Source organism: Vanessa atalanta, chromosome 5, assembly GCF_905147765.1.
Source record: "Vanessa atalanta chromosome 5, ilVanAtal1.2, whole genome shotgun sequence".
Classification (NCBI taxonomy): domain Eukaryota; kingdom Metazoa; phylum Arthropoda; class Insecta; order Lepidoptera; family Nymphalidae; genus Vanessa; species Vanessa atalanta.
The window spans coordinates 11,102,658-11,125,320 of record NC_061875.1 but is presented as its reverse complement, the minus strand read 5'-3'; the positions used below and the strand labels follow the sequence as shown (position 1 = coordinate 11,125,320).

The 22,663-nt window shown below is 33.6% G+C and overlaps 2 protein-coding genes across 5 annotated transcripts; one reads left to right on the top strand and one right to left on the bottom strand.

Moving 5' to 3' along the window:
• Window positions 1-3,179: 3,179 nt before the first annotated feature.
• On the bottom strand, window positions 3,180-20,512 carry LOC125064107 (5'-3' exoribonuclease 1). 4 transcript variants are annotated; one of them, XM_047670900.1, is made up of 33 exons: window positions 20,194-20,512; window positions 19,757-19,983; window positions 19,405-19,457; window positions 19,155-19,315; window positions 18,599-18,763; window positions 17,988-18,270; window positions 17,755-17,915; window positions 17,423-17,527; window positions 16,395-16,449; window positions 16,229-16,310; window positions 15,898-16,090; window positions 15,384-15,557; window positions 14,687-14,798; window positions 13,459-13,637; window positions 12,958-13,127; window positions 12,233-12,379; window positions 11,973-12,040; window positions 11,526-11,740; window positions 11,151-11,280; window positions 10,402-10,529; window positions 9,916-10,097; window positions 9,591-9,789; window positions 9,236-9,507; window positions 8,860-8,997; window positions 8,611-8,692; window positions 7,646-7,729; window positions 7,284-7,357; window positions 6,818-6,865; window positions 5,853-5,934; window positions 5,499-5,606; window positions 4,961-5,085; window positions 3,912-3,999; window positions 3,180-3,457 (listed from the first exon to the last, which is right to left on the bottom strand). In XM_047670900.1, exons 1-33 carry the CDS (start codon window positions 20,266-20,268, stop codon window positions 3,374-3,376), a joined length of 4,449 nt encoding a protein of 1,482 aa, XP_047526856.1. In that variant the 5' UTR covers window positions 20,269-20,512; the 3' UTR covers window positions 3,180-3,373. The 4 variants fall into 4 exon arrangements, with proteins under 4 accessions (XP_047526856.1, XP_047526858.1, XP_047526859.1 ...); XM_047670902.1 differs by having other exon boundaries at window positions 4,961-5,082; XM_047670903.1 differs by having other exon boundaries at window positions 6,818-6,850.
• Window positions 20,513-20,963: 451 nt separating this feature from the next.
• LOC125064241 (nuclear transcription factor Y subunit B-4) lies at window positions 20,964-22,538 on the top strand. The gene is made up of 5 exons (XM_047671190.1): window positions 20,964-21,211; window positions 21,289-21,416; window positions 21,491-21,703; window positions 21,808-21,850; window positions 22,354-22,538. The coding sequence occupies exons 1-5, from the start codon at window positions 21,115-21,117 to the stop codon at window positions 22,455-22,457; spliced, it is 585 nt and encodes a 194-aa protein (XP_047527146.1). The 5' UTR covers window positions 20,964-21,114; the 3' UTR covers window positions 22,458-22,538.
• Window positions 22,539-22,663: the final 125 nt, after the last annotated feature.

The window sequence follows — 22,663 nt, the reverse complement described above, 5'->3', positions numbered from 1 at the left end:
GTTAACCAACGATTGTGAACACTAATAATATTATTAAAAAAAATATTACATAATATAATGTCTTTTTTTCTCCACACATACACATACTAGCATAATCGAAATAATTTAAATTAAAATAAACTGTTAATGATGCATTTTATTAAAATAAGGAAGATATATGTGCTGTTTAGAAGCTAACATTGTCCAAAAAAACATTTTCTGTCAAAGGATTCCTAGTGACCGAAATATCGAAGAACAAACTAACAATGCGATTAATGAAATCAAATTGTGCTTTATTCAAGGAGGCTTATAAAACCACTTTAGAATCGTCATTTTACAAAACAATATAAAGTGAAGCTACCACCGGTTCGGAATGTAGACTCTACTGAGAAGAACCAGCAAGAAACTCATTTACTCTTTTCCAACATTTAAAATACAAAGTTATGTTAGTTGAATATAAGGGTCTATGTCCTTCCTGGGGGTTAAAGTTTGCTTTTGACCAAATAGACAGAGACAAACAAAACAGACAGAGTTACTTTCCCATTTATAATACAATAGGTTTAATTTAAAAAATATCCAATGTATTTATAATTTTTAAATACTTACTGTTTAAATACATATACTAGGTAGAAACAAAAATAATACGAACTGTTTTTTGGGGAATTTACTTTATTTAAGTAACATTTTGCTTGAAAACAAGTTTTAAAAAATGATTATTGTACATACACGATGAAAACATTTGATTCATTTTTAGTATAACTAATGGGGTGATAGTGTCCTGCGTGAAGTTTCAAAAAATACAAATTTTATGACTTAAAAAATCCACAAACAGAGTAGACCACGAACTAAAAAAAATATTGTCTTTGTCAAAGGCATAAAAAAAATTGACAGATAACATATTCCTACAAAACGAAACCTATCATCGAATACAACAAAGTTAAAGTATGCATAGTTTAATATTTACGTTCACGCAATAATATCAAATATAATGTTGTCTTAGATTTTCGCGATTATTACACATTGAAATAAAACTAGTTTTTAACGGATTTAATCGCGTATATTAATTATTTTTATTTTTAATATCCCGACGTTTCGAGCACTTTGCAGTGTTCGTGGTCACGGGCAGACAAATTAATATACGCGATTAAATCCGTTAAAAACTAGTTTTATTTCAATATCAAATATATTCTCCTCAATATAAATATTTATGTATTATATTAAATTTGATACGAAGAAAATTCTGTCGAAATAAATAAATTCCAAACATAAGTAACATCATAAGGAAAATATTTCCACATATCAATGATCACGAAATCGCAATTAAGATACCTGATTTGAAAACTTTTAATTATACTAAATAAAAATGAATATCGATTTTGTTTTCACATTGACAAAAAAAAAAAAACGTAATATCACCTATAAAAAACTTAAATGATTTCAGTTTTTATAGGTGACTGTACTTTTACAGTATGGTTAGAATAAAAATATGAGGTTATGACTATTTCTTAAAAAGAAAAAAAACTTTAATATCATTACTTTAAAATGGTCCTAGCAAAATATCCAATTAAATTATTCAAATATGATTTACATTCTTATTTGACTGATTCTTTTCATATAGATCGAAAATCAAATACAGAACCATAATTTAATGAAAAACAAACTTGCTTAAGTTCCAAATAATTCTTCCTTTTCCATTATAAGTAAATTAAATATTTATTTTTTAAAAAATATGTAATGATTCACTTCTAATTTCATCAAATAAGTACGTCAAATCGGACATCTTAAATTGCACGAGGTCAGTAAATTTTAAAACTTGCAATAAAACTTCGTTTCATAGAATAGGTCAGCAATAACTACATCTAATTAAATCGAATATCTATATACTGTAGAAAAATTTGTACCGATTGATGTACACGATTGTTTTGTACTCAAAACATAGTATGTAGTATCTACAGAAACGTCACAGAAAAGTTGGTCGAAAATAGTACACAATCTACAAAAATAGTTCAGTTCGCTAACATGCATTATATATTATTTTAAAATATAACGTACGGAATGGACATCGACTAACATCAATATGTACTTAATTTTCAAAATTATTATGTAAAAATACATTCAGAAACACGTAATCGATATTACCTATTTAATTGTACGGAAAGTTACCAAGTAATATGTATTAATTTTATTAGTATACCATATATTGGAATATGTACTTTAAGTTTATGACCATATGGTTGATATAGGAGGTTACTATTTATTCAATATATTGCGGTATATGGTTGACAGTAATTGAAAGAACTTGCATAGAATATCGATAACCTAGAGCGAAGATCTGAGGTCAATTGCTAATAAACAGTTGTTTTATGTAATAATTATGTCACAATGATGTGCGTATAAAGTTACCTCACTGACAAGTAGCTGCAAATGCGTCCGTACACTTATCTGTTTAAATAATAATAATAATATTGAATCATTAAACTTATGATATACATTTAAGCACCAGTAGCTCAACGATACAGAGGGTTTCCAGCGATGTGAAAGTCGCAGGTTCCACACTTATTCCCTTGGGGTATGTATATAATTTTACTTATTAAAAAAAGTTAGGAACATACTTTATCAAATGCTTGTCATCTGTTTCAAACACAAGTACCTAACTTATCTAAAACAATACAACTTTGAGAAGCAAACATTTTTTTATAAAAACTTCATACTTCATCTTAAGTAAAGAATCAAACGATTTTATTAGATTATTTAAAAAACCATTCAATATATTGCAGCCAATGCAGGAGTCAAATCTAAACGCGATGACAGTGTTATGCTTTACGTTATTACAATAAAATAATAATAATTACAAAACTTAATCAGTAATAAGGAACTCGGGTGAGATTAAATCACATTGAACTATGACTTTCCCAACACTCAACTCCGTAATATTTACATAATGTACATTAAATTCTGAGATGTTACTGTGACATGAGATAAAAACCTTAATATGAAAATTTTTAAAAACTAACCTAAATCTAAAAATAATGTCATATTATTAAATAAATATAATAATTAATTTTTAACAATTTTCATATCTCGATCGGTGATTATTCGATTTAACAATGTAAAATTATATCGTTCAAATTCACTATCTACTCATAAAGCTTCGTCTCCACGAAAGGAAAATTGGTGACTTTCGAAAAGTTTCTTTAATACTTCAAGTTGTCACCAAAAATGGTTACAATGTTATATTATCTCTGTTTACTTTCTGTTTGCAAACTGATGTCAATACAGAAATTGACAAGTCTTTCTGTGGAAACGCACCATAATGCAGATTCTTGTAGACATATATTTATTAAAAGATGTATATTTTATTTAAAACATTAAAATAACGAACAGTACTTATTACTTAGTCCATCTGGAAGGGAAGGTTCGCTGCTATTCTCGGTTTCTTCTTCCTTTGAGGTCTCGATGTGGTCTGTTGTTGCGGAATCTTAAAAAACGAGACAAAAATAATATTAACTTGATACAATGCATCAATTTACTCTCAAGAACTGACAAGATTGAACAAATAAGCACGAGTAGTGGTAAATAGATATGGACCCTGCAATTGCCCGGCAAGCGTACGTAGACTGAAAAACAAACGGGTATTCATCTTTAAAAGCGATCACTAGCTTTTTTCTTGCCATCCGCGTGTCGATATAGCATCGATTCTCTCACCCCGACCCTGGAGGCCCTGGGGCCACAACGGCAAGCAGGCCCCTAATTATTATTTTACAATCTAATTTGAAAATTTCCAACCGTGTAAGTCAGGGTGGTCAGTAATATATGTATCCTTGTATCAATAACCTTTACAACAGTTACTACTAGTACTATTATGATTTGACTAAATGACGGAGTGTGTGTTGGGTTAGGTCAGTGGCTCCGTAAGTAAGTGTGCGACTCACGAGCGCGGCGGGGGGCGGCGCAGGCGCGCGGGCGGGCGGCGCGCGCGGCGCGGGGCGCGCGGAGCCCGCCGTGTCGGCGCGCCGGGACCTGCGACCCGTTTAAGGTTAATTAAACAGTTTTCACTAATTTCAATTAACTGAGTATTATTCCATTTTTATTTTACTGGATAGTGTGGCCGGTGAGAGTTCCAGTCGCATCGGGAACTTCTTAGGAATCATCCCTATTGTTGAAATTTTAAAACCCCGCTTGGGCTGTGCTATGCCCTCCTTTTTAGTTTTGTTAGGCAATATGGGATAAATATGGTAACGTCAATCGATGAAGACTAAAAAGACTTTTACGTTTTAAACTAAAACTTCCATACAATACTACGTTTCAAAAATAATGATTTTATTTAAAAAAACAATAAGTTTTAAAACCAACTTTATAATTCTAACTTCAAAATTCTTTGATATTATGGAAAATTTTAGATTTGTGATTTTGTTTATGTATTCGATAATTTCATAAGGCGCCAAACAACATAAGTGACTACACTACAATGTATATCTTGAACTTTTTGATCATTGAAATGATAAAATGAAAAGATAATAATTTTCCTCAAATTCTTAGTATTACGTCAGGACAATTACTGAGTAAAACTTTTATCGTCAATCGACGCTTTGAAGAGTAAACACTTGTCTTCACTCTTCGACGTTTAGTCGCTTGTTGTCAAGTATCTCTAGCTACTAAGGGTGGACATTAGTTATAAGAATATATAAAAAGAAATATTTTTTTTATAAAAAAGAGAATTATCGAAGTAGTCAAATTTATTATTAAAGATTTTGGGTATTAAAGGTGAAAAATTTTTTTTTTTTAATATTTCATTAAACGAAGACGAGCAAATAGGTTACCGGATAAAGACATTATAAGACGTACCACTAACTAATTCTCAGTTCTTAGACCATCAATGCGTAAAAGCTCCCTTTTACTTCCAACAGGAACACAAACGAAGCAGTACTAATTTAAGTAATTGGTGAGTTCGTTTTTTATACCATACGAACTAATAACTCACCGTTGGGACGTCTGAACTTGTAGTGGGACGAACGGGTTGCTCAATTTATCCGCACTGTTGGTACTCGGAGGAACTCCCGTGTTGACTATCGATTGACTTGGAAGCGGGATCGTTTTTATATCCTGTTGATAATAATTGTAAAGTAACAAATACAACTTTTAACAGAATTTGCAAGTAAGTATATATAATATATATATATATATTTTTTCACGAATTGCGAAATATATTAGTCGCATAATATAATTCGAACGGTATTTATCACGTCCGTACCAAAAGGACAATACTGATTTCAGGCATCACAATAAACTTTTATTTTATTTACTTGATTTTAAAGATGAAAAAGTGTAGAAAAAAACGCTTCTATATTTGTCGTGTAAGTTTAATAGCAAAATCTGTTTAGTTCGAATTTTTGAGTATCCCCTCTAGCCCCCAGAGGGACTCCTTATTTATTTGCATATTTCATAAGATCGGGAGGTGCAAAAATGACGCGGATATTATCATTAAGGTAAGCGACCGAATGTCAGGGCGTATACAAGACCTGCGGCGGCGGCGGCGGCGCCTGCGTCCAGGCGGGCGGCGGCAGGTGCGCGGGGAACACGCACTCCGGCGGCACGAAGCTCGGGAACGGCGGCAGCGCGCCCGCCGGCTGCGGGGACGGCACTTATTACAGCGGACTACACGGACCGGAGGACGGCTCTCGCCGTATCACAAAATTTTAAATAAAAAAAAATATTATAACTGATATTCCTAAGACAGACTTTTATTAAATCTGCCGAAGTGAAATTAAGTAGTAGCTTGTAAAAGGAGTGTGAAGTTATAATCTTCGAGTATTCCATTATAGCTGGCAAACATTATTTAAGAAGCCAAACAGTTAATTACTCTTCGATCTTACCTTGTACGTGGAGTTCGTCCACTCTTTGTACGGCTGTGGTCGATTGTATGAGTTATCTTTACGCCAATTCTGTTGTTGAGGTCTGTACGAGAAAAGTATGTATTGTTATTGTTCCTGTGTTGTTAGGATAGACCCTATGGGAATGGAACGGAACACGTGTGACGTCAAACGATACCTTTAGGTACGTTTAGCCAATTGCAAAGCATCGATGTAAATAATATTTTCATAGTATTAAATTGTGCTACACTTTCATCGTAATGAGAGCTAAACGACGAGATGTGCTAAGTGGAGTACTTATGCTGGTGTAACGATTGAAAAATAATAAGTTGCAAATGTCGGCTATAAGTGTAAAGTAAAAGAACTAGATGATTAGCATAATTTTAATGATTCTAATCGCGTGTATTAGCTTCTAATACGTTGATTTATAAGCCGAACCGTAAAGAAACCGTTGCTCATACCGAATAATTTAAGATGTCAGTCTAATTAAAATAGTTGCTAAAATTGTTTATTTCAGTCAATCTTAATATAATATAAAAGGACAATTGAAAGTCACTGGGTCATTATCGTCCATTAGCATTGGCTCTGTGAAAAATATTAAAGACTTGTACCGTTCATGCGTGGTGGTGCTTACATTCTATATTAACAAAATGGGATGAGCTACCGAGACGGGTTTTCATATACCAAAAAGTATATTGCTAATTTGCTGATATACTACCAACCTAAAAATATTAAGGTGCAAATATCCAGGTACAATACTATATACAAACTTATATTTTGGATAAACCTCTTCCAAATTTAAATTTGAAAGTGACATTCCATGGGTCAAAAATCATTAAAAAAAATAATTAGATTTCCGCAGGCATTGATTTCATTTCGTAGTTACTATAAAAATATCTACTAGAAATAATAACCTCTAAATAAAAAGCGGGAATATTCGAACAAACTACGTTTTCATTACTTCTTACCCAGAAAACAAATTCCAGAACAGATGATTAACGCTGCATGAAACATTACTACTTTTTTATTATTAATATAATAAAAAAGTACTTTTATATTACTAATATCCATATAATATTTTCTATGAGTCTATTATCGGGTGTCCCCGTTGTGTGCAAGATAAATAATTGTACAACATGTGTATATTAAGCCATAGTGTGTGTGTGTGCTGCAAAAATGTAAGTTATTACATTTTGACCTAATACTTTTAAAATTTAAAAACAAAAGGTTTTAAAGTGTATTCCTTACACGTGATCCTCAATATTCATATGATTGTATACTATAATAAATATACAATAAAAGATATCCTGTTGGTAAAGTAATATACAATACCAATCATCAAATATTTAATTTATATTCCCTGATGACATTGTATTATTAAAGTTATAGTTTATAACCATCTTATAGTTATGAATAATATATATTATAACTCACTTGTTCGGCGAGGAAGTGGCCGGGTAGTCGTTTTTAATGCGCCAACTCGAGTTTGGTTCTTGATGATTTTGTATCTGAACATTGAGACGGTTATTATAATTATTTAATAAAAGTTAATATTCTAACAAATGTTGTATATGTCAAAGTGACTTTTTAGCGATTTTGCGTTTTAAATACGCAACCGATCATCATGAAATTTTTCATACGTAGTCAGGGATACAAAAGTTTACATAATATAATATTATATAATATTTTTGTACATAGAATATTAATTTTGGAAGATTTATTTTATATTCATATTCATCGAGTAATTATGTATGATATACAAGAGCACTTGTAATCTGTATAGTTGAAATATGCACCTTATGGTTCTTTTTGCTGGCTTCAGCTTCACTTTCGCTTATCTTCAGCAAGCTTCTAAGAAGATTTGTAGCGTTGTCCTGCGGCTAAAATATTCAAAAATATGCATAATATTATTATTACATTAATAGTTTAATTATACTATTCGTTCAGGACTGCACCGTGTTTAGCTGACGTACTAACATATTTTGATCGATTCAGTACTCCTCAAAATCAGTCACTCCTCAGTATATCGATTTTCATTGGAACAACGAACCAACGAACAACATCAAATCTTATTCTCACGAGAAGAATAAGATTTAAAATCTTCAACACTAATTATAATATTTCAACTAATTTACACAAAACCTAATGAATAATACACATTCCTCATGAATCACTCCATCCATTAGTAAAAACCGTATAAAAATCCGTTTGGTAGTTTTTGAGTTTGTTGCGTAATGAATGGGCGGGAAAACAGAATACAGAATATTATAAGTTAAAGTAAATTGGATCATAGACAGTAGTTATGATTGTCATCGTAAGATTATTTACATTTTTTTGACTGCAGCCTCGGCATTATTTCATACTGCTAAGCAAACTGGCAAAATTATTATAATTTTTATTTCATTATACTTTTTAATGCTATGTCCCGTTTGTAAGGGGTTGAGATAATTATATGAACAATAAGGTAACGTCTTATTATTTGTTTCCAAACTGGTCTTAAATATATTTTTTTTTGACAGTCGTAAATACTTCTATACTGAATAAAGACTAGACTCTGGTTGGGGATAAAGACGGTGTAAGCAATGGTTTTCACCTCTAACGGTGTCATTGTCTATGGATGAAGGTAAGCATTGCTAATAATTTGTTTTCCAATAATAGGAATGTTCTCGTATAATTGTATTAACGTTTTAATTTGCTCCAGAAGTTTTATTTTTATTTTCCTTAAAGAGTTAACAAAATAATATCGAAATGTAAAATGTACCTGTGGTGGCCCATTAGTGACATTGTTGTTAGTTGCGTTAGTCCGTGTTTCTGCGACAGGAGTCTTTAGTTCTCTCGGGGGACTGCGAAACACGAGCAATCAACATTAGATTTTATTTGATCTTAAAGTCAATGGCAACATATTAAATTAAAGATTTTAAAAGAACATAATTTTAAATACAACATTTAATTTTAAATAATCTTGTGAAATGCATGTATTCGATTGAAACGTGGTAAAGTTTCATGTCACCTGTAACTCGCGAAGGCGGAGTTGTGTCCGTCGCGCCGCAGCACCGTGGGCGGGCCGTAGTTGAAGGGCTCCGTCTCGCTCACCGCCTCGCGCAGCTTCCGCCCGTACGATATGTTCAGCAGGTTGTGAGGTAGCATTCTGATTGTAGAACCGTATCGAACTTAAAGTAGCATTTTAAAATTTGAAATGAACGATACTTTTAAACAAAACTTCTTTTTCATTCGCATCATTTGCCTAACGTGACATTTTAGTTGCATTTTTAATATAGATAAAAATTAGCACGTTGGAAGGTACGTGTTCATTAATTTCATAACAACAACTATTTTATCACTCATAGAGACCATAACAGACAAACGGGAGGAAAACAAAGCGGTACCTGTAGAAGCGCGGCTCCGGGAAGAGGTCCTCGGTGTGCGCGGCGGCGCACGGCTCGTCCAGCATGACCTGGTAGGCGGGCTGCGCGTTGAGGCGGTCGGCCAGGCGCACCGTGTTGTGCGCGGCGGCGCGCAGCACGGCCGTCACCGTGCCGCGCGCGCCCGCCAGCGCCGCGCCGCCCGCGCCCCCCGCGCCCGCCACGCACACCACGCGGTCGTACAGCCGGCACGCGCCCGCCGCCTCCGCGCCCGCGCTGCCCAGCTGCAGCTCCGGCTGCAAGCCATGCGAACGCTACACCACCCGACTCCGCCTCTACGATTCTCACACGATTGTATCCACGTTCATTTAAATTGAACCTTGTAGAGCAGGTTCCACTTGACGTGCAAGGTGACGTTCTTCTCCTGCCCCTCGAGCAGCTGCAGCTGGCGCTGCAGGTCGTCGCACAGCGCGCGCATCTCCTCGGGCTCCAGCGCGTCGGAGCCGCACTCGCGCCGCGCCGCCGCGCCGTGCGGCTGGCTCTTCAGCCACTGGACCACGTCCTGCGGCTTGTCCTTCCTGCCGAGCGATGCTATTCATATATCAGACGTATATCTAATATTTTACTACCACGACACGTCAAACCGAGACCGAATCTCCGATTGAAAAATTACTCAGGGAGGCCTTATATCCTCGACGCCCTACCCGACTTCCTGCGGCCAGAGATCGCTCTCGAAGTACACGTCGCAACTGGGCGAGTAGGCGAGCTTGTCGAAGAGGTCGGGGAACTGCTGCGCGTAGTTCTTGACGAGGCTCACGCAGCGCTCCGAGTACAGCCACGAGTTGCTCAGCTTGCAACGACGCGTGTATCCCGACACTTCCTGGTTCTGTGCGTTATATTTTCTATTATAATACGATACTATATCACATCTTATTAATACTATTTTAATTAAATTTATAACAATTATTACATATATTATTATTTTTATTGTGATTAATCTGCATGCGATTAAAAACTATTTTTATTTAAGTCAAGGAAGTAGATGCATAAAAGTACATAAATACGCACTACTTTATAAAAATAAAGAATTATCAGTTTACATAATCGATATATGTATCTATGACAAGCATTATAAAATCTATAAAACATAGTTTATGCATAAAATATATCTCTTATATTGATATACGCACCTTTTTATTAAACTTAAGGTTTAGTCCCACGTTGACCTTGCTTTGACCCTCAGTAGGCAAGTCGTTTCGTTCGCCCAGAACAACCAGTACAGTCCCCGTTATACGAGACAACATCTGAGTCGATATACCTAAAAAAATATATTACCATCATATATTTTACTTTCTAGAAGATATTATGTTGGTAAATTTTATTTCAATGTTTAAGTGTCGTAACTATGAATCAGTTAAGTATAGTCGTCGAATAATAAGGCTTGGGGTGTTGTGTCCTCCATTCTGAACCGACAATAAGTAATGCAGAAATATTATATTACAGTTATGTGTGCGTAAATAAACATAGGAACTACTTCGCTTACGGTTCAATATTTCAATGGACATAATTCAGGTGCAACCTGCACCTGCAACGGCTCTAAAGCCTATTTCAATGAGGGGGGTCAAGACAACTAAACAACTTTTGCATTGAATTGGACATCTAGGTGGCAACGAATTATATCGCCATTAATTGGTCGCAAAATAAAAATAAAATCTATCGTATTCACCAGGGATTCGTAAAAGTAGCGTTTTGAATGTAGGCGAAGTCGTTTTCGCATCTTTGAAAGTAATATTAATTAAGTAATTAATGTTGTGTCAAAGCTCAAGAAATGTTAACCAGGAACCGAATGTCGGGCACGATATAGCAGAGGCAGAGCCAGGGGCAAATCGTATCGAAGATAAATGAGGTATCCGAGTCGGCAGGAGGCTCGGGCACGCACCGCAGGCGGCGGCGGCGTGGTGCGCGGCGCGGTAGGCGCAGGCGGCGGGCTGCGCGCGCGGCCGCGGCTCGGGCCGCTCGCGCACGCACACCTTGATGCGCCCGCTGCGCTGCGTGTCCGCGCTCACCACCTGCGCAGCCGCCGGCTCTCACTCACTCTTACACGAGACTCCCTCCGACGGCCCCGGCGATACTTTGAACCGCCGTGTGTCGTCGGTAGGAGTATCGTGGTATTTATTTTTATAACTGTGACTATGAAACTGTTTGTTTGTTTCTATACTATCCAGGAATTGAAATCATATTTTTAATTCGAGTATGTACTAATAATCTGGTTAAAAATGAAAGAAAAAAAATGGTTTTACTCTACGGTACTCACGGTCGCGAGACAGCCGTAGTACTGTCCCTGCGTCAGCAGGAACACCTGGTCGCCGGGAGGGTAGGCCTGCTGCGGCGTGAGGTAGCGGGCGGGCGGGCGCTGCTGCGCGCCCGGCAGCGTGGCCAGCGTGGCCTGCAGCGCGTATCCGCAGCTCACGGTGCACCACTGCTCCTCCAACGCCATGCTCACATTGTCCTCCACCACGTACTTGTAGCCTGGACATCATTCATCAAACGAACATTTTTATGATACATCTCAAAACTTTATTTATTTTAAGTAAGAAAGTATTCCTCAGAATAAACCAGGTATTCTATATTTATATATAAGTAAAATATCGAATTGCTAGAGAAAGTTTTTTTATCCTTGATACACTGACGATGTATCAAAGCCAAAATAATAAAGAAGAAAATAAAATAACATTTGTGTCATACAAATTTTCTATCTTACCTTTCAAATTAAGAGCATGAACTATAACTTTGACTTCTCCTAATTCTATGCCCAGACGATTCATGTTGCTGTAAGAGGAAAGAAAATGGTTTTAAGAAACTTTTCATTATTTTCATCAGTTAATTATTTTCAGTCTTTTATCAGTAGAATAAAATCGTCGTTCCCCAATCATAATATTATATATCAGTATATTACAGTACCAATTCAACGAATACAATATATTAATGCTATAATACCAAATGAATAGATCGAATACATACTGTTCAATAATGGTGGACCGCTCAGATATCCACTGTTTGTGCAAGTTGCCTACATTGGGCTCCGTGGAGAAGCTGACGCCGTCCAGGTTGTTGTTCTGCTTGTCGATGTGATGAAGACGCAATTTCTCATTCGAGACTGATATCACTCTGCAAATTAATGTACATATCATAGTTACATATGACGTATTCTTGACAACATACGAATTGTTGTGTCCACATATTTAACTGCAACCGCGTGCCTAGGAAACCAATTAAAGGTTATTGTCCTGCGCGTAGACTGCAAACATGGACAGAGGGTCCACTCTAGTCAGTAATGTGAGATGCTAATGTATATCTGTGTTTGCGCACATACGCCTACATCATAAGATATAATTGTACAAGTGGCTACTCTTTGATATTGGCGCCGTGGCTGCGATTCGGTCAGAAGAACATCATCATTGTTATGACGAAAATGTTATAGTGTCCGTTGTAAGAAAGCATATAAAAATATGTCTGTGTGAATTTAATGGAAATGTATACAAACATTTATGAATGAAATATATATTTGAAAAAAAAAAAAAGTTTTAAAGTTTGTCAAAGTAGTAAAGTTGCACCGTGGTTGTCTGAAATCAATCGACTGGAATTTACACGGAATAGTCTCCATCGGAATAGATCTTTTGTGAATGTGTGGTGGACAGTAAATACATAAAACGGAAAACAGCAGTTTTGATTAACATAAGACTCACTTGGCCTGTGTCAGATGCGGCCAGCCGACCCATATGATCTTGCCCAGGAGCTTCCGAGCAGCGTCTTCTAGTAGCGGGTCTGTGGTTTCGGTTGGAATTATTTCCACTATCATACTCTCGTTACGAGATGGTTGATCGAAAACTTTCACTTTGCATTTCTTTAGACTCGTCTGGAATACAAAAAATTAAATACGTTAAATTTTAATAACTAATAACATTCTGATGATATGAAAAATTTAATCAAAATCCTTCGAGCAAATTAATGTACAGCAAAATAATCTTAAATATGTTTATAAATCTAAAGACCTTTCCGTTGAGAGATTCATTTATCAATTACAACACAGAAACAATAATGTATAATACATAATGTCAATGGTAGTACAGCTATTTTACCTTTACACAAAAAAAGCTTATTCAATAAAATTCAAACAAATTGAAAAAAAAATTATGCTACCAAACTAGCTTTTTATAGCAACTTATTATCTTTATTCAACTGTATACCTTGTATTTCAAATGCCTCATGGTGGGGAAGCCAGGATACAACAACTCTCTGTCCACATTGGGCAACATTCCTCTCTTGAGCTCGCTAGCAGGAACATCGAGCTCAGTTCGCCAGACTGCAATTTCTTTAGCGTGATTCTCAGCTATGGGTGAGAAATAATCTGGAGCAATTATTGGACCTGCAATTAAATTAAAATTTAACATAAAATTTTTCGTTACGTTATTTAATTATCTTAATTTTAGCAAATTATTAGATCATTGAAAAAAGTTTGTGAAGTTCCGTTATGAAAGCAGTTAAACACAAATAAGGACGACAGATCCATTTACAAATTAACATTTCCATACAGTAATTCATACCAGTGCATGGAAAACGATGACATTAAGTGTTCAGGGTAGTACATTTATTTTATAGAAAATATCACCGTGGGCCATCTTAGGTAATAAGTGGTCACACCATAGACCTAAAAAATTGGCACTGTAATTAATATTAAACATTCCTTACGTCGCCAATGCGCCGACAAGCTTAAAAACTATAACATCTTAGTTTTTTGTCCCCTATCCTTGTAGTAACACTGACTCACTCACCCTACAAACTGGAACATGACATTACTAAATATTGCTTTTTCGCAGTAGAATATGTGAAGTGAGATAACCCAGACAGACTTACACAAAGCCTTGCCCACAAGTTCTGGCCTTTAAAATATTTCCTTTTTAATTCCCTGATAGAATACTGTTAATTTTCTTACAATTAACAGCCAATGCGCCAAATACTACAAAGATATTTTTTTTATGTTATAGGTGGCAAACGAGCGGGACGCTCACCTGATAGAAAGTGACTACCACCGCCCATGGACATCTGCAAAACCGGGGGCTTGCAGGTGCGTTGCCGGCCTTTCAGGGAGGAGTACGCTCTTTTTTTGAAGGTTCCCAAGACGTCTCGGTTCGGAAAAACCGCCGGCGAAAGCTGGTTCCACAGAGTGGTTGTGCGAGGCAGAAAATGTCTTAAAAACGCACTGCTATGGATTTTCGGACATCTAGGTGATGCGGGTTATATTTGGAATTTTGACGAGTTGACCGAAGGTAAAATTCAGCAGCCGGGATTAATCCGAACAATTCCTCGAAACAACCCCCGTGAAAATTCACGCATACATCTCTACGCAAAGCCAAAGGATCAAGCAGATCGGAAAGGGCTAGATAACTGGTGAGCGTTCCACTTATTTCAACCTACCTAAATTTTCTGTAGTCCTGGTATACACAAGCATAGGCCCGTGTGTGTTGCGTTTCAGTTCCTCTTCTGTTAATCTCTGGTAGCAAGGAGCCATTGCTGATAGAAGATTTGTCTAAAAACACATGATTTATTATATAATGAATAATATGATTTGTTTATAATTACATACGGTATTGTGATAAAGTTATTTACTAATTGTCATATCAACTAGACGGCCTCGTCAGTTTAGTTACAAACTTATGAGGCTTAAAGCCCCGAGGTCTTGGGTTTAAAGCCTCGGCCAAAAGTATTGTGTTATTCTGTCAAAAAATTCTCGGTACCAATCCAAAATTTGGAAGTTGGTTGTGAACTCTCTCTGTCCAATCGGATTTGAGAGGAATAGACTGCTGCATTGTTTGCGCACAGACTTGAGCACTGTATTATGTCGTGGGCATCATCAAATCAATTAGATACGATTGTGACAGACATGCTGTTATCAGCAGTTTAAACTACATAGATCAAAGACACCCGGAGACAAATAGCAGACCATTTTTATTATACCAATTTTAAGCCGTCAATGCGGTTTAAGACTTTAAGCCTGTATTTACACTGGCTTATCCTCGCATACTGTAACACAGTCAAAAGTATTGCTTGTTTGGGGTAGAATAATTGACAGGTTACTAAGTAAAGTTTATTATGAATTCAAACCAGTACTTGCCTCATCAATGAACGGTATCAGAACTACAGCTTCCCAGCTGTTTTTTTTGCCATTGAGGTCAGTTTCGAAAAGCACAGGGTAGTAGTGGACGATAGGAGAATCTTCATCTGTCATCAGATCATGGAACGGCGATGGAAGTAAATGTTTGCTTGCAGCTGGCAGCACCGCTAAAAGCTACAATAAGCAGTATTTTATTCATCTTTATTATTTAAATAAAACATTTAGTTTTGAAAATAGTACCGGTGTAGAAATTGTATAATTAAAAAGTAATTCACTTTATATATATTAATTATTTTTATGTGCGGGCAAAATTAGCTAAGACTTTGGTTTTACATTGTATTTGATTTATTACAATAACCAAACACATTTATGTCTATTAGTAACAGCTGTTCCTCCAACACTGATCCCGGATCCGGATCCGGATCACTGAAGTGAGGTAATAAACATACAGAGTTACTATTGTATTTCTAATTGGTATAAGTGTTTAACATAGATATAAAATTGTTTTTATTACTTGTTCAAAAGGCTTGAAAGGTTCACCAAGTTCGAATTCTATCTTAAGATCCTTAAACCCTTTTATGTCTGAAATGTATGGAGCATAATGGTGTGGATAGTACCAACACCACGACGGACAACCCTTGTAGTAATAGAAGAGATTCCATTGTATGGCTCTTACATAGCCTTCTGCTTGATCTGCTAATACTTCACTAAAAAGCAAACATTATTATAATTATTTTTTAATATTTATTTATCTAAGCCTAATTAATGCAAGACTTTAGATTTTTCTGCAAATAATTTTCATGCATGTTATGTCCTTTAGCCATTAACTGTTAACTTGCACTTACTCTGTTACTTTAGAATAGTCCAATTTATTCATATAATAATCCTTCTTGTGTAATATAAACTCCATTTCGATATTTGCTTCCTCTATAAAATTGAAAAGAAATATCTATTAAAGTTTACACAGATTTAGAAAACAACATATCTATGCTATGCTTAGCATTTATTTACCATCACTTGTCTCTTCATAGTCAGAGTCCAGATTTCCATCCATGTCATCCATAAGCTGTTTTGAAAGAGAAAGAAAAGTATAGTACGACATGTAAAAGATTTTCTGTTCCATATCATGATGCGATAATTATCAGCCTTGGATTGGAGTATGATCTTGAATAATTAATTTTGGTTCATTTTATGAGCTGTTGTTTGATATAAAAAAAAACTTGAAGAAAAAATCGAACAAGGTCGAAAATAAATGTTAGGAGTTTATTAACAGTTTTTATATATACAAAGATCTGTTTCTTACTGATAATTCCTCTCAAACATATTTTACATGTTTTGTAGTAGGACATATTTTTTGTATTTTCAACTACAACAAACTAACTTGTTTGCTATTTACAAAATTTCTACATTGTACAAATTTGATTAATTGATTTCCCACAATGTAGTTCTACATTATTATGATCGTCATCATCTTCATCTACATAAAATATCATATAACTCTGTACTCTGACAGAATCTGGTTATAATGTAATAACTAATTCACAATTCTGACTATATTTATTTTTCTTAAAAATTTCGACCTTTGCTTTGTACCATTCAGCACCTAAGTTCGTTTGTAATCAAAGAACATTTTGCTTAAATATCTTAACAATTAATTACTATCACGATTTTCGGTGAATGGTCCATATGCGAGATGGGTGGAACAAATATAAATCTAATTAGACAACCAGGCACTTTTGCTCTATAGCTACTTATACATTTATTATTCATCATTCTCCTGACCTTATCCCAATTTTACTTGGGGTTACAAGAACATTACTTATAAGTATTACTTACAAGTAACATTCTTTCTAACCATATCGTCTTTCACACCATTCATCCATCGTTTCTTGGGTCGTCCCCTATATCCATCCACATCCATTCTCAAAACCTTTCTCACTACATCGTATTCATTTATCATTATTGTTATTATTTATCATTATAATTATGAAAGAATTGAACTACTTTAAGATTCATCATAATGATAAAATTACACTTACCATATCTTGCGTAGCATTTATCAGAGCTTGCAATTCGTCATCAGGTTTGTTAGCCTTTATGTCTTCGACATTTACATTAAATGTTTCATCATTGTTTGGTTTATACTGTGAGAATAAATTTTAAAAATAAATATCTATTTACATAGTGACTAGTTACAACATTATCCGTTTTTGTGTTTGTGTGTGAAACTGGAATAGCTGTTCTATATATAAAAATTCAAATAAAAAATACCTATAAATGCAAGATAATGATATTATTTGGTCATAAAAATTTGTAGGTTTGAAGTTTTGTTGGTTACAGTAATTAAAACATATTTCACATTTCTACAAACCTCCTTTCTCTCCATAGCATTTGGTCTTCTGCCAGTCTTTGCCTCAAAATATTTGAGATCTGCATATGTATCTTGAAATTTCTCCTTATCTATCTTTGCCAATTCCTGCATGAATATCTCAAATCTTTCTAAATGTAGATCTCCCGCCTCATTTATATATCCTTGAAATAGGTATAAAACATAAATGTCGTAACACAAGTTTTAAAGACACAATTGCAGAATTTCTAACATACCATTCAAAGTTGGGAGAACAGTCATATATGTACTATATAAAAGAGGTAATGCATCATTGCTGATATGCATATTTGGCAAATGGGGTATAAAATCATTGCCAACTAGGAAGCCCATCAGCACCCAATCATCAACAATTTTTTCTATATCATATTCGAAAGGTAACTTGTCCTTAATAGATATAAATTCTTGTTCTAAGTATTCTCTTAATAAAGATAAATGGAGAAGATAGAAGTTTGTTTCTTCAGGACTTGTTGAACGTTGTGTGGTTCTTCCGAATTTTACCTGTAAAAATTGCACCTTATTTTATGTGTGTATTTTTAAGATTTATTTTAACTGAACTTATCAAACAATTGTAACAGACAATGAGAATGATTGTGAGGAATCTCACAATTAATACTAGTCCAAACATCTAAAGAAAAGAAAATATCTAAAGAATATTACATTTGTTTGTTTTAACATAAATGTATAAAACTAACAGATTTGATGTAGATTACAAAAAAAATATAAGCAATTAAAAATTTTGCTAATACACAAATATAGACTACAATTAGTACTTTACATATGTACACTAGAATAATTTGTCATAATCACTATAATCAAATAAACTCACTTCCTCTCTCAATAATGCAAAGTGTGGTTCATGTGTGCACATGCCCAGCATAATGAGATCTGCATCTAAGCCATAGAGGCAATGACGTGTGTTTGGATTATAATCCGGCTGGGAACGAGACCAACGAATATAATCCATTATCTTATGTTCTCCTTCCCCAGGGGTCTGTTAAATAATATAAAAGTTAAATTAAAAAAAATATATCAAAACTTAATTTAATAATTAAGCAGCAGCCTTAAATTTTTGGATCATACATATTAATTGGTATGTGAGCCAATTAGTTCATGAAGAGTTTCTTTATCTAGATTACACATTAGTTAAGTGTATTCTAATATTTTTGGTCCAAAAAATAATGTTACAGTTTTATAATAATAATAATATCATTATTTAGTATAATTAAATTATAATAGATTTGTATAAAATGATATTGATTTTTTTAAATATTTAAGAACTATCTAATGTATAATAAATATATAATACTCTATTGTTTGTTTTCTTCTTTTTTTTATATAGAACTATTAATAGTCTATTATTCTATTAACTACAATACACTCACCTCATGACCAGATAATACAACTTTGACATCTGACCACAATGGATCAGTTGAGATTTTATCCTTGACAAAATATTTGAGCTGTTCATGTAAACGAGCCATAAAAACTGTTCCTGGTGTGATACAGTTACTATCAAATCTCTTTTCAGTAGGCAGTACTTCACCTGGAAAAAGAATTAAATGCCTTGTAGCTATACTTTCATGTCTGTAAACTCACATTCATACTTATGAAACTTTAAAAAGATTGTAATACCTTTTGCTTTTGCATTTTCTTCTAAGCTTTCTGCTTCCCTTGCTGATCTAAATCTATAAAATAAAAAACACAAATATAAAAGAAACTTTTAAAATATAAATATGGATATATCAATAATAAAATTGTCACAACTAGGTAAAAGTTCGAAGAATTTAAAATCCAGAACAGGTTGTACAATGCATCATGCACATATGGTAAAAATGTTAATCAGGCAAATCTCTCATATGTAACACAACTTCCCTGACCAGCATATTGTAAATTATAAACACTAATACAGCACATAAAACTTACAGGATTGATACTAATCTCAAGTAGAGTACCAATAAAGAAAAACAAAGTAAAATAATTTTACCTCCTTCCTCTCTGTTGATTCATTTTTGCTCTTGGAGCTACACCATCAATAGCCATAAAGAATAATTTCTTAGGCCGAATTATTTGAAATAGAATACTAATATAATGGAAGATATCTTTGAATATCTTTTCTTCAGTGATTCGAAAATGAGGGTTAGAATCATCTGGATGGGAGCAGTTGTGTATGATTCCATTCATATCCAAATACATGTTGTCAAAATCCGGTATCTGAAAAGAATATTGTGAAACAATGTTTAAGTTAAAGATTGGTAGGGTATTTTAATAAAAGTATAGACAAATTATTAAGCAGTTTGACCTAAGTACAATAATCAAGCTTTTTTCATTCATCCAAAACATGTTGACTTACAATAATAAAAATTCACTTCAATTATAAAAACTACATAATATAACATTATTGAAATTATGAAATCAACGTACCTGATATTGTTTAACCAACTCATTAAGGCACGGATACCTTTCACTGGTGTATCGAAAGAATTTCGGTACTCCCATTGTATTAAAATTTCAGCAAAAATCCGAAAAATTAAATTATCACGAATCTAAACTCTTAACAGGGTAACCTAGTTCCAATATTAAGTTATCGATCATTCAGTTTAAAACCGTGTCTGATAGTAACAATAATATTTTTATTTGTTTTTTTCAACATGAAGAAAATAATCTTATCGAAGATAGCAACGTATATTAAGACATAATAAAATTATTAAAAAATTAAAAATGATTTGCTTCACCAGTAGAAAATTGGTTATTTTTCACAGATAAGAAATAAGAATTGATAGTGACAGACAGGCACTATTAGTAGGTAGTGAATAGATAAAGATTGATTTTAGGTTCTTCCTTAAATTAAATTGTATGGGTAAATAAATAATAGATTTTTTACCTAATATGATTATCATACCTATTGTAACTGGTATTTAGTATTTACATTACATTTTACAGCTTAAGTTTGGAAACACATATATTTTTAAAATATACGTTATGAATATATCCAGATGTGGTAATGTTTTTAAGATATTTTAAAAACTAATTGATTGTTTTTATATTTTATTAAACTAATAATTTTAATTAAATTGTTTATAAATTCAAAGGTCACAATACTTAAAAACTATACTATATTATTGATAAAAAAAACCTTATTTATCTGGAGACTCAACTCAAACTGACGTTAACTAATATTTAGTAATTGTTAATTGACAATTGGAGTCGAATCGAGTTATTGATGTTGATTTCAGAGAAGTAAATAAGGAATATTATCATTATAACTAGATTGCCTTAATTTATATTTACCGTATCTTTAATTAAATCTTGTTGTTGTTTAAAATATATATCTATCCTTGTACCATGGAAAGCGATGAACTTGGTGGTGATTTGGTTAGATTGGACAATGGCTTTCTAGTCGATGAAGAGACTTATGTTGTGAACTCCGACGATGTTTTGGGTAAACAAGTGATTTTTTTAGTACCTACTAATTGTAATTTATACTGGCAGTTTATTCATAAACAAATGGTTTTATAGAACAAGAAGAAAACAACTCCGATTCTAACAGTGGTGGGAAAAATGTACCTCTTCGTGAGCAGGATCGATTTTTACCTATTGCTAATATAGCGAAAATTATGAAAAGAGCTATCCCAGAAAATGGAAAGGTATGAATGTGTGTTTTGAATAAGCATTTTTAACTTACTTCCTTCATTATATCAATCATCATATCAATTTACAGATTGCTAAAGATGCTAGAGAATGTGTACAAGAATGCATTTCAGAATTTATATCATTCATAACGAGTGAAGCAAGCGATCGTTGTCAGATGGAGAAAAGGAAAACAATCAACGGAGAAGATGTTTTATTTGCAATGAATGCTTTGGGATTTGATAATTATGTGGAACCGCTTAAGTTATATCTCAAAAAGTACAGAGAAATTGTTCTGTCCCCTGTAAGTTTTGTATAAAAACTTTTATTTTCAGGACATAAATGTTGAAATTATGTAAAGCAAAAGTAAAAAATATACTTTGATCATATATCATTTTCATTTTTCAGGTAACAATCAGCAAGTTAAATAAAACAATAGTCTTATATGGAAGTAAGTATATTTTATTTCCTTCTTACAATAATCACATGTCTATATTGATAGATGTATAGTCGATCCTTATCTAATTTACATGTAAAGTTCATGTGTACTTTAACATTATGTAAAATGTAATCTATAACAGTCTGACAAGTGAGACTCAAAAATAATAAAAATTCGATCAAAGTACAATTATTAAAGTAAGTTCTTTATAAAGTAACATGTGCACCATCAATTTGATTTAAAAAATTGAAAGTACAACTTTACATTATGTAAAACAAAATATTTAACTGTAAAATATATTCTTTATAATTATTAAATCAATTCAAATTAGTAAAAATGAGTGTAATAAGCTTCACAATGACAGTAAATTATGAGAAATTATAATTTTCAATAAATCAGTTGTGTATTATAATGAACATTACTCTAATTCGGATTCAATGAAATATTATATTGAGTGTTATTCTGTATTTTCTTTAAAATTGTTCATAATTAATATGATGAACTATTTTTTTAAGGTGATGGCACACAATGTGTCTCGAGTGAAAACGAGAATGAAACACAGACAGAAACAGTTATATACAGCTATCCTAAAGTTATCGGAGACTTTACAATTACTTAAAGTTAATATGGAACAATAAAGTGATGTTAACATTAATTCATATTTAAGCAACCAATAAAGGTTTAGATAGAAACTATTAAATAGATGTTATTTCTAAGGAATTGTGGTATACTTTTTAAAAATAAGGACCTATTGGATAATGAGAACTCTTTTACAAGAATTCATCTATTGTAATAAACAAAATTTTCTTGCAGTGAGTTATTTAA

Excerpts from the sequence above, each read along its gene's own strand:
- LOC125064107 (XM_047670900.1), bottom strand. The coding sequence starts at position 20,268 with ATGGGAGTACCGAAATTCTTTCGATACACCAGTGAAAGGTATCCGTGC. Across the intron at positions 17,916-17,987 it reads TGTTCTCCCAACTTTGAATG|GATATATAAATGAGGCGGGA; the intron begins GTATGTTAGAAA and ends ACCTATTTCAAG. Across the intron at positions 15,558-15,897 it reads CTTTCAAGCCTTTTGAACAA|CTTTTAGCGGTGCTGCCAGC; the intron begins GTAATAAAAACA and ends TGCTTATTGTAG.
- LOC125064241 (XM_047671190.1), top strand. The coding sequence starts at position 21,115 with ATGGAAAGCGATGAACTTGGTGGTGATTTGGTTAGATTGGACAATGGC. Across the intron at positions 21,212-21,288 it reads GAACTCCGACGATGTTTTGG|AACAAGAAGAAAACAACTCC; the intron begins GTAAACAAGTGA and ends ATGGTTTTATAG. Across the intron at positions 21,851-22,353 it reads AACAATAGTCTTATATGGAA|GTGATGGCACACAATGTGTC; the intron begins GTAAGTATATTT and ends TATTTTTTTAAG.